The 12,225-nt window shown below is 42.3% G+C and overlaps 1 protein-coding gene across 5 annotated transcripts in view; it reads left to right on the forward strand.

Moving 5' to 3' along the window:
• MBOAT2 (membrane bound glycerophospholipid O-acyltransferase 2) overlaps nt 1–12,225 on the forward strand; it is a 116,595-nt gene that overhangs the window by 46,155 nt on the left and 58,215 nt on the right. For 3 of the 5 annotated variants that reach the window (XM_081797238.1, XM_081797239.1, XM_081797240.1), the window contains exons 2-3: nt 1,158–1,303; nt 7,090–7,167. The exons of 1 other annotated variant lie outside the window; for it this stretch is intronic. In XM_081797238.1, the coding sequence (XP_081653364.1) occupies nt 1,158–1,303; nt 7,090–7,167 (224 nt within the window). The remainder of the gene's footprint in view (nt 1–1,157; nt 1,304–7,089; nt 7,168–12,225) is intronic. One more of the 5 variants, XM_081797241.1, reaches the window with a different exon arrangement.

Consider the following 12,225-nt stretch of genomic DNA (forward strand, 5'->3'; position numbering starts at 1 on the left):
CCAAATTAAATCATTGGCCATTAACATACTTGATTTCTATCAATCTTTGGAATTTTCATGTATCATTTGATTTTATAAAAAGATTTTTAATTTTTTTGTATGTTTCTAGTAACACTTCTATCAGTAGTGGGAGACTGATGAAGAAGTTCTAGAGTGGCAATTAGAAATCTCAGAAACTTGGGCGCCTGGGTAGCTCAGTCGGTTAGGCGACTGCCTTTGGCTCAGGTCATGACCCCAGAGTCCCAGGATCGAGTCCCGCGTCGGGCTCCCTGCTCAGCGGGGGGTCTGCTTCTCCCTCTGACCCTCCCCCCTCTCATGCTCTCTCTATCTCATTCTCTCTCTCAAATAAATACAAATAAGTACCAAAGAGATTCTTCTTCTTAGCCTTTTATGCCTCGTTTTGCCAGGGCGGAAGTAGTAGGGGAGAGAAGAGCAGCTGCACTGATGTCAGCCCGCGCCTCATTCCCACAGTTAAGAGCAGGGTTTCTGCGGGTCATGAAGAAGATTAAAAACGGACATGGACTTGAGAGTAAATGTGTTTCCTCATTGCTTTCTGAAGGCTCCTTCCGCCCTTGTCATTCATCCATTCGCCGCCTGCACCAGTCCTTGAGATCCCCCAGAGCTGAGGCGGCCGGTCCCCGCCGTGCCTAAGTGGTGGTTCTAGACCCGCCGTTGCGGGAGTGGCCGCGAGCTCCACGTGGAGGAGGATGCATTCCACCAGACCCTTGGGGATGCTGGCAGATCTTGGCCCAGGGGACTTTTGGAGGAACTCAGAGCCGTTCTTTTCTAATAGTCAGAGGGACGCCTGCGTCATTAAGACACATTTTTGTCGTTCCCTAAACCACAGGGTCCCCGTGCCGTTCCTGTGTCTGCATCCCCGTGTCCTTCAGGTTCTGCCCGGTGCCCCTCCAGGCCTTTCCACGGTGGGTGCCACTTGGCCCTGTGGTACAGGGAGGGTGCACCCGCCCGTCTCTTCGAACTCGGAGCTGTCACCCCTGCCAAGGCCCCGATTTTTGCTTTTGTTTTTGTTTCTCTTGTAAACTTGGAAGGTCTTAATTTTATATACCTTTGGTGTGTTTGTCCGGAGAACTTAAATGTGGCGTCAAATGAAAGAGTCAAGTCTGTTGCTAATACGAAATTTTAATTTTTCTTTACAGGTCAACTTTGTAGTGTGCCAACTCTTTGCCTTGCTAGCAGCCATTTGGTTTCGAACTTATCTACGTTCAAGCAAAACTAGCTCTTTTATAAGACATGTCGTTGCCACCCTTTTGGGCCTTTATCTTGCACTTTTTTGCTTTGGATGGTAAGTAATTATTTTAATTATATTTAAATGAAGACTTTGGACGTCTTTGTGACTGAATGTGTACAAAGATACATTATGTGGGTTTTGTTATTATCTATTACGTGTAAAGTTTTATGTTTTTGTTTTTAATAGAAAAAAATCAAGTGTGGAGGATGGGCTCTGTCTCTTCAGTTTGGGCTCAGAGGGCAATTTACTATTTATAATATATGAAATAGGACAGATGAAGAAGAAAGACATACAAACATTTCCTTTAGGCCTGAGTAGTTCTCTTCACCTACTTTGCACATCTTTTATGCCAAGACAAATAAACCACTTAGAGTAGTATTTTCTTACTGTGCATTTGGGTGCAGCCCAGTGATAGAACTCTATTACCATTTTTTAGATGCTGCCATTAGTAAAAAGAGGTTTTTTTGTTTTTGGTGGGGAAGAATTCTTTATGATAGAAAGCCTTCATTTATGACCCTTCAGGTGTGTGGGTTCCCTTCAGTTAGCTCCCTTCTTAATTGCAGGGCTTCCCGGCGAGCTCTAAATACAGAAATACCCTCCTTCCTGTTTGTTACGGGTGACTGGTTGGGTGACAGAAGCAAATCAGGAGAAGAGCACACAGTCTTGGCGAAGCAGCAGAGACTCAGTGGAAGGGCTTCTTTGTGATTTCTTCTGAATTTTCCTTTTTAAGTGAGAGCTCATGCTGTTTGCTCATTTGCTGTACTATTAACCCGCTCACAGATAAGGCTTTGTAGGTTTGCTCTTCTGTAGACTCTTGTTTGAGATGAAAATTCCCTGAGAGGGGAGGATGCACTTGCTGGATCTGTGCTTTAGTAGTTCCTCTTGTGGGGTGTAGGATCTGCAGGACTTTGATATCGCCTCTGTGTTTGTGCGAGCATGTTGTTTTTGATTCTTGTGAGGGTTGGGATATACTGGCGTTTCTTAATCTAATTTTTGGCTCTGGCAATTGCAGATGTTTCCTGGAAACCAATGAAAAAAATCAATCAGGGATCATTTATTCAGCCTCTACCATATTGCCACGTGGCCAGTCCTCTGATAGGCGCGGCCAGTCCTCTGACAGGCACGGCCAGTTGTAGGTATCTCGTCCTGAGACTTAGAGCTGTTCTCTTAATTCCCACATACCGTCTTTTCTGTTTCCTTCTGATGACAGCAGATTTGTAGCATCCAAGTTTTCCTAGTTTTCCCAGGTGATTCTATTTAAATTTCTCATAAATCATACCAGGGGGTAGTGTGTGTGTGATTTTTGTGTGTGTGTGTACATATATATATATACTATTTTTATTATGAAACTTTTCAAATGGAGATGTACAGAGAATAATGAACCTTTATATGCCCATTACCCAGCTTCAACAGTTTTAAAAATTCCACCATTCTTATTTATTCACCATTCTTATTTATTCCCCAACTTATTTTTCTGAATTAAAATTATATCGCAGTCTACATATTTCACCCTTAAATGCTCCAGTATTTAGGGGATACATTTTATTTTTTACTTATTTATTTTGAAGATTTTTTAAATTTATTCATTTGAGAGAGTGAGAGCATGAGAGAGCACAAGCAGGGGGAAGGAGCAGAGGCAGAGGGAGAAGCATACTTCCCGCTGAGCAAGTAGCCTGACGCAGGACTTGATCCCAGGACCCTGGGATCATGACTGAGCTGAAGGCAGACACTTAACCGACTGAGCCACCCAGGCGCTCTATTTTTTATTTTTTAAAATTTTATTTATTTATTTATTTGACTGAGAGAGACACAGAGAGGGAACACAAGCAGGGGGAGTGGGAGAAGGAGAAGCAGGCTTCCCACAGAGCAGGGAGCCCGATGTGGGGCTAGATCCTAGGACCCTGGGATCATGACCTGAACTGAAGGCAGATGCTTAATGAGCGAGCCACCCAGGCGCCCCTTTAATATATTTTTAAAGATTTATTTATTGGAGAGAGCGTGCGTATGCATGTGACCAGGGGAAGGGGCAGAGGGAGAGGGAGAGAGAATCCTTAGGCAATCTCCCTGCTGAGTGGGAAGCCCAAGATGGGGCTTGATCCCAGGACCCTAAGTTCATGACCTGAGCCAAAATCAAGAGTTGGATGTTTAACTGAGTAAACCACCCAGGTGCCCCTGGGGGACACATTTTAAAGAGGGGTTGGGGAAGGCTTATAGTTCAGATTGGCCAAGTCCAGGAACACCATTCATGTTGTGGTCAGTGTAAACAGAGTAGAAAATTGAAATGTAAGTAGTATCTTTTGGAGTCGGACAACACAGAGCACTGTGAAGGTGAACATGCTCTCTTTCCTTAGGACTCTGTACTGAGGAGGTGTTTTCTTGCTGAGAAGCCTTTTCAGATGCTTTATACACAGTGCCATGAGGAACCTGACCTTACGTAATCCTTAGTATTTCAAATCATATGTGAGAACCAGGATTTTTAAAAATAGAGTTCTCTGAAAAAAAAAAAAATAGAGTTCTCTGATCTTTTTTTTTTTTTCCTTGAAGAAGAAACGTTTTCTATTCCTTTCTTTGGGAAGAGAAATGTTTTTTTACTTCTCTGTACCAGGTCTAAATAACTCTTCGCTAATTGGAATGAGTAGGGGAAGTAGAGTGTCCTTTCAATTTGCAGTTTAGCACTCTGGTTTTTTAGGCTCAAAGGCAGTCATGTCTGCTATTGATTTTGACAACTTCCCTTTCGGAAGACATATGTTCATACTCTGTAAATAGAATTGATCATTTTACCTACTTCTATTTGGTCTCGGCCTTTTTTTTTTTTTTAACCATCACCTGCAAGTTTGTTTTAACTGAGAATTTGCTTATACTTTTTTTTTTTAAATGTTTTATTTATTTATTCATGAGAGTCAGAGAGAGAGAGAGGCAGAGGCAGAGGGAGAAGCAGGCTCCCCGCCTAGCAGGGAGCCTGATGCAGGACTCGATCCCAGGACCCTAGGATCATGACCTGAGCCGAAGGCAGACGCTCAACCATCTGAGCCACCCAGGCGCCCCAAAATTTGCTTATACTTTTAATTATTTATTTAACTATCTTCGATAACAGTAAAACAGTATTTATTTAACTATCTTTTGATAAAAGTAAAACTATCTTTGATAACAGCTCTATGCTAGTGGAATAGAGCTTGGACTCTGGAGTCAGCCTGGATTCTGCTCGGGGCTTCTTGGGCAGGTAGCTCTGTTACTCTGGACATGGACTTCCAACACTTTTGGCTCTACCTTCTCATCTGTGAAAGGGAGTCAGTGATCATGGGGAGAGCTGAAAGGTGTCGTACTACAGAGAAGAGCTTAGCGCCATAGCCAGCTCACTACGAACCTGGAAAGTCACCCAGGGTCAAGACCATTTTCATTATTATCATCTGTCATTACCAAAGTCCAGGTGGCAGTCCAGATTGGAAATTTTCTGTGTATCCAATCTCTTTTTTAGTGTTTGTCACACAGTATTAACGTACTCTGTTATTTGTGTGTCTCTGCCTCTACACTGCAAGCTCTCTGCGGACAGAGACTGTGTCCCGCTGACTCTATTCCTAGTGCCCAGGATGGTGCTTGCCAGAAAACACACACTCCGCACAGATCCGTTCAACAAGCGGGGAGGTGTTTCTCCACCTTTTTAAACTTGCGTTCTTTTTTGCTAAACATACAATTTATACCTGTGTTTAGTGTGATTTGAAATTCAAAATAAGATGTGTTATCTAAAAAAACCCCGAAGTTTTGAGATAAAGGATCACTTTCTTCTCAAAGTCCTCGGGTGGCTTGAGAGGCGTGATGCACAGTCTGTGGGTCCCGCCCCACTCTGCCCCTTGAAGAGTCAGCCAGTGGGTGAGTTTCCTTTGGGTGAGTTTCCCGAAGGAAACCACTTGAGTTTTAATGTCAGTTAGGGCACTAACCAGGTATGTGATTTTAGGACTTAGTTTCCTCAACTCTAAAATGATGAGGGTTGGATTAAAGACCTTTAGGATACCTCCTATCTTGAATTTCTACTTTACTAATCATACTTCATAGTTGAGTGCTTACTGTGCCAGATACCCCAGTCAACACCCCGCACGGATTCTCTCTTAAGCCTGAAAAATACTACATGGCTTCTCTGTATTTATTCTGCTCCTTTTCCTAATGAGAGCAAGTGGAGTGGCTGCATGTGGGGGGATTATGAAGAAAGTCACCAGGTGCCATAAATGAGTGGAGAAGCACCTCGAGGCTTGTCATGGAGGTCAATGACGCAGAGGTGAACGCAGATCTGCCTCATATGGACAGACTTGTACGGTCACAGTGACAAAGGCTGGTACAACAGGAGGCTGGCAATGTGCGATGTCGCACCCCGCAAGATTGCCAAGCACATCATCTGAACGGTGGTGCCAAGGGAGTCTAGAAGGAACCGTGACACAGTTTGAGAAAAAAACTTGTAGCTTCTAGAGTTGTTGTGGTTCCAAGGAAATTTACTCATACAAGAGGAGAAAAGTATTTCCCCAAGAATCCTCAAAAAAAGTATTTTTTAAGACCAGTATCTTTAATGAATTCTACTCTCAATTAATAAAGCCCTTAAAAGTATGTAGTAATCCTCTTCATCATTTCCCCATTAAATCTGTTAGTGAATTGTTAATGCTGGCAACAAATAGGAGGTGGATAATTAATTAGAAAAGTGTGTTTTAATCATGTTTTTAAAGCTTCCTTCTGTTTTAGTTTATACTCATATATGTTTTTCTGCTTTCTCATGACTTTCTAGTTACAGTAGTATTCCAGGCCGACATTGTTTTCCTTTGTGTGTGTTGTGTGTGTTAGACAGGGAGAGAGAGAGATGGACTGACATCCTCTGTTCAGTGGGTTAAATAAGTTTCTTCTGTGGGCCTGCCTTGGAGCCTCCTTCTTATTTATAATATTTCTATGGAAAAATGTATTCAAAAGGTTAAGTAACTTTCCCACATTGGAGATGCCCGTTATTCTATAATGACTAGCTTAAAAAGTAATTTTAATCACAGGTTAAGTTCCTTATTTATATTTTAAATTGTGTACAATGGTTTGAAAATTTTTTCATAAATTATTCATGCCATCAAAGGGGAAAGGAAATTGTGAGTTCATGTCTGTGTGCCCATGTATGCATAATCTTAGGGATAGTTTGGATTGAGTTTAAAACCAGAAATCCTAATCATGTTTGCCTGAATTTTGTGATATGAATGGATAAATTAGTTCTCTCATTTAATGGTGGATTGCCTCATTGGAACATTAGAAAATTCTGTGTCACCTCAGCCAGAATGTTTTATAGATGGATGACTGCAAATGAAGAATTAGAAGATCATTTGATTTGAGCCATCATGCTTTCAGAATAAACAGATTTGGGTGTACCTGGTTTTCAGTCAATACTATTATTTGGTACTTTTGGTTGCTTTGTGAGAAACAGTTTTAGGTATTTGGGAAAACAAATAACTAATGTTCTCGCAGGACTATTCTGAAATCCAGATTTATTACTCCTTTTCCCCATTGTGCCTTGAGTTATGGAAAAAGCTGTAATCCTTGAGCTGCATAACCCCACAGTGCTTCCATGTAGCTAGGAGACGGGGAATGTCAGGGAACTGAGTGTGCCTTTATGAGGTTTCGTTTTATTTTTCCAGCTCTTCTGGGGCTTGTGATATGGGACCCCCTCTAAGGTGTTCACAGAATTCTAAGCTCTGGAAGTTAGATTCCTTACCTTTTATCTGGAGATGCTCTGTGTGATCCATGAGCACTCTGTAGCCTCAGTGGTCTCATCTTGATGTCTGTGAGTGGGTACCCGTTTCTAACAGTGCTCTTACTTTTTATAGGTATGCCTTACATTTTCTTGTACAAAGTGGAATTTCCTACTGTATCATGATCATAATAGGAGTGGAGAACATGCACAAGTAAGTGTTCCTCTTTATTCCCATATCAATATGGATTTCCCTATAATAGAATTAGGTCAAAATATAATTCTGTTACATTAAAAATTATTCTAAATTGTGATAATGTTCTCAAGAAGAGCTGTCATAAATTACTTAAAGCAGGCTTTCTCAGCCTCAGCACTGCTGACATCTTGGGCTGGATCATTCTTTGATGTGGGGGCTGTCCTGTGCACCGTAGGATGGTGAGTGGCGTCCCTGGCCTCCACCCACTAGGTGCGAGTAGCGCCTCCTCCCCCCGCCCCCTCTGAGCTGTGACAACCGTGAACGTTTCCAGATATAGTCAAATGTTTCTTGGGGGGCAAAACAGCAGACATGTCGTGTCTGTTGTGTTTTTGGAATACAGTGCAGTACCTACGAGTTCTCATGAGGCGTCTGTTGAATGAATGAATGAGCAAATGGATGAATGATACTATGACTCCTGCATGACAGCAAGCCCTTTCCCCGTCGTCTCCCGAAGCTCTTGCTTCAGGGCCCCAGGCCCTGCCTCCTTTAGAGCCCCTGAGCTGCGTCTCAGGGCTGCCGTTATCGTAGCCCCGTGTCCTCGTCTATCTGGGGCAGAGTCCCTGACCTAATTCTCGAACCTGCACATCTGTGCTGGGCTTTACCTCGATCTCGGTCCCCAGGGAGAGTGGAATGGGGGGGCAGAAAGGATGGGAGTGGGAGGATGGGTCTCCTGCAGAAGAGGAAGAGGAGTAGAAATGTGTTTTGGGCATCCTCCTGTAATTAGGAAGGCCTTTTCCCTGGAGAAGGCAGCACAGTGGGGCTGGGCTCTGTGCTGCTCAGATGTGCAAAACAAGCCTTTGTGGATGGGCGTGGGAACCTCAGCGCCCTTCATGTCAGCTTTTTGTTTTCTGACTTTTCTATGGGAAAACTTGTTTTGAGTTCTAAAAATTCTCAGACTTCTGGAACACAGCACAAAGGAACTGCCATTATCTAAATACAAACAGCAGAAATGTGGGATGGTTAAAACAGAAAGAGTAGAAAATCCCCTTAGCCTAAAGAAGTTAAGCTGAACTATTTTCATTATAAGTTGGCAAGTAATTTTCAACAAAACAGATGACCTCAATAAAAAATGTAAAAGGTGTAGGTATATACAGTAAAATCATACCTGTCCAACAGGCTGCCAGGCTGTGGATGGGGTTATATTGTCAGAGAGGTAGGAATTAGTTTTAAACTTACCATTCTATCACCTTGCCTCCCCACCAGTTTGAACAAACATTTCTTGTGTGCCACAATGTTTCCACAAACTTAAAGATAATGGAGATGTGGTCCTCACCCTCTGAAATGCACTGTTGGGTTGGAGATACTAAGACAGTCAGTCATGCAACAGATATTTGTTAGCTGATACTGGGATCCAGTGATGGGTATGAGGACGTGCTCTGTCTTACTGTTGAACTACCAGTCACACCATGATGAGTGTTAGAAAAGAAGAATATACTCAGGGCTGGGGAAGCATGAAGGAGGGAGCGTCTAGCTGGGAATGCTAATCAGCTTCATGAGGACAGGCTGTATGTGTATCAGCCATTTACTATATGTCCAGTAGAATAAAACAGTTGGGAACAGAGTACGGATATTTGGTGTTAAGGAGAAATTATGCTAACGTATGTTTTTAAGAATTGAGAAATATTAACACCTACTTTCCTCAGATGTCTCCTTTGTTTTTTTTTTTAAAGATTTTTATTTATTTGACAGAGACACAGCGAGAGAGGGAACACAAGCAGGGGGAGTGGGAGAGGGAGAGAAGCAGGCTTCCCGCTGAGCAGGGAGCCCGATGCGGGGCTCGATCCCAGGACCCTGGGACCATGACCTGAGCCGAAGGCAGACGCTTAACGACTGAGTCACCCAGGCGCCCCTCAGATGCCTCCTTTATTGATGATGAAATTAACAGCTGGCTAGGTCGTGGGAGAAGATGGAATGCAAACTCTGCCTTCCACCCAGGTGGCCTTAGTGGTTGGCTGGATGAGTAGAGGTTTGGAGTCCTGGATATATGGGTTTGAATTCAGACTCTGCTGAATTTTCATTAGCTTTGGGACCTTGGCCAAGTCACTTAACCTTTTTGGCTCTAAATTGGATTAAACCGGTGACTGTGCTAAGGAGCATGTGCCCACCCGCTTCATACTTGGGGCGTCCAGCTGTGCTTGTGCTTGCATACAGTGTTCAGCTAGACGAAGAGGTGTTCAAATTCTGCATGAGATGCTCTCAGAGGTCATTCTTAGTTACACGTATTTTGCTGTTTTTCCTCCTGATGTCATGTTAGAGCTGGGCCATCACCCTGGCCACTGTGCACCGTAACTCATCTTTTCTTCTTCCCAGGACATGAACTCCTTGGCAGGGATCTTTTACTTATTTTTTAATCCCATGGTTGAGCATATAGATGATAGAAGCTCTCAGTAGGTGAGGTTATCTTTTCTGTTCTGAATGAGTATTTTGCGGCTTTTGCTTTTGAGTCTTTTTTTTTCATGTTTTTGGTTTGGTATTTCCAAATCTTACATTCATTCCTGCGATAGGCCTTGAACGTCATGCTTGATGGGATAACTTGCAATTCTGTTTGTGTTTCCGGCTCACTTCCTCCTTGTTCTTCCCGGTAGAGCCGCAGTCCTGGGTGTTGGGGTGGGGCTGGGGCAAGAAGAGGCAGCTGTAGCTGACCTGGCCTCGATGTCCATCCAGGAAGACCCCGAGGAGCAGGTAGCCCAGGGTCACGTCCACTTATTAACTGCCAGCTCTAACGAGACTCCTACAATATGGATTCCTAGACAAAAATGGCATTAGGAACTGCCCGAACTCTACTAGGAAGGAATGATGATCTCGGAAATGCCATCTGGCAGGCAGAAGCCTCAAGTCACTTGAAAATTTGTCCTCATGAAGTTAATTAGCAGCGGGTAGCGGCTCAGCGGGAACTCTGTGGGGAAAATATTAACTTCACTGAGAACAATCTCATGCTCCCACGAGAGGGAATAAAATGTGGCAGGAAGGAAACTGAACTCTTAGATTTTTTTCTCGTATGCTCTCCGTGGACCGTGTTTGAAAGCCCTGTGGTGGTTGGGGATAAAGTTACGGGCCCTTTTGGTATGGTTTTGCCAGAAGTCGGATTTCAGTTGGAAAACCGTAATTCTAAAATCGATTTTTTATGTGATCTTATTTTGATAATAGTTAATCCTTCTGTAATTATGGTGTATCAGTCACTGTGCAAAGCCCATGCATTGGCACTTAATCCTAGCAATAGCCTTTGGAGGTGGCGTGGGAGACCTATCCCACAGGGAAACATGGCTTAGTAAGTGATGGATCTAGGATTGGAACTAGGTGTGTCTGCCTTTACCCAGGGCCCAGGCTTTTTACCTCTGCAGATTACTTCTCAGCATTAAGCATGATGATTATGAGAATGAGTCATTAAAAAAGAAATGCCCTAAATTGATTGAGAAAAAAGGAATGAGAGCCAACAGGGTCCCCAACAAAGGCAGAGGTTTGTATGTGTCTGTTGCTCTTCCTTAGAACAAAGATGCAGATACCTTTTTCCAAAAAAATGCAGTGTCCTTGTAGCATATTGTGCTTAGGATCTAAGGTTTTTGAATATTCTCAATTCTCATAGGGAGGAAAACCTGTTACTTGGCGATAGGATGTTTAGGTTCCGTTGGATTTCTGAAAAATCTTGAGGACATAGCATCATTCCATAAAACCCTGTACTCAGGGAAGGGCATGATTCAGTTTCCTTTATGCCATTCAGTCAATTATAGTGTCTCTTTTGGAGGTATTTGAATTCTAAATTTTATTTCTAATTGTATACTGGATCTCTCTGTTAAGGAGGGTTCGGTTATCCTTGAGCAAGTTTTTTTGTTTTTTTTTTTCCCCTCTTAGGATTAAGCGAGGGTTTTTATACAAAGTAGGGGGATTATATTAATGTAGGGATGCTAATAAGACTGACACATCATGCCTTGGTAAATAAAGCTGTTACTTTGGGTGATGCTGTTCATCTGAATGTGTTAGAGTACAGAGAAGTTTGCAAGGATTACTTGTGTAATGAGGTTCTGCCACAGCAGGTCTGTCTAAAAATGTCAAGATTAATAACTAATACCCCAAATTAATCACTTAAAAAACGAAAGAGTTTTGGTGATATTATCCAATTAAATGATATATCCTTCTTGTTTTGAAGATAACAATTCATATATTATCAAAATTTAACTGGATAGTTGTGATAATTAAAAAGAAGAGTAGTTTTCATTGGAAAAGTGTAAGGACTCATTTTCTGGTTTTAGATACTTCTGGAAACTAATTTTACTTTTACATTAAGACCTTCATCCTTGCCAGAATGTTGAAAGAAAAATTAAAAAACTCACATAACCATCTGTTAGGATGATGAGCAAAATCACTCAGTAATATGTCATAACACATGCCACTTACATAAAATATGTGGTCCTTGTCGAAGTTTTGTGAGAATAAAAACTTCGTGATGTTTTCTTCTTCTCCTTAACTTTTGAGTAAGAAGTGAGGAAATGGTTTTGGAAAATTAGGGCTTGCTAATGGATAGAAGTACCTGTGGTGTATCCTTATAGTAACCTGTTCACATGTGTGAGTTTTGTCTTCACAATGTTAGAAGCAGTATGATTTAAGAGAGCCCTTGGACTCTGACTTTGGCATTTAAATGATGGAGGGACTTCTAGGTGCCAGTCCCTTTGTGGAGTGCTTTTTACAAATATCCCAATTAACTGTCCCAACAGGCCTGCTTAGGAGGTGTTCCTAAGGTCCCAGAGGTCAGTTCACTTGAACACAGTCACAGAACCAGTAACTGTCAGGCATGGAAGTCTGTGAAATTCATGTATGTTGTTAGATTATGTACCAGCATTCCTTTAAAGATTTGTTGTTGCGGTCTTTAGAAGATTTTCAGCTGTTTACCGGACAGCATACAGATCCTGTTTATTTTTTGAAAGGGTAACAAGCACCATTGAGTCATTGTATTTTGACTGGCTTTCTCTTAGTCTTCATTAGAATGAAGTGTTGGGGTCTTTTAAAAATGCTTTAACCTTT

The sequence above is a fragment of the Leptonychotes weddellii genome, chromosome 10, assembly GCF_054177405.1.
Source record: "Leptonychotes weddellii isolate Sample4059 chromosome 10, ASM5417740v2, whole genome shotgun sequence".
NCBI classification, from domain to species: domain Eukaryota; kingdom Metazoa; phylum Chordata; class Mammalia; order Carnivora; family Phocidae; genus Leptonychotes; species Leptonychotes weddellii.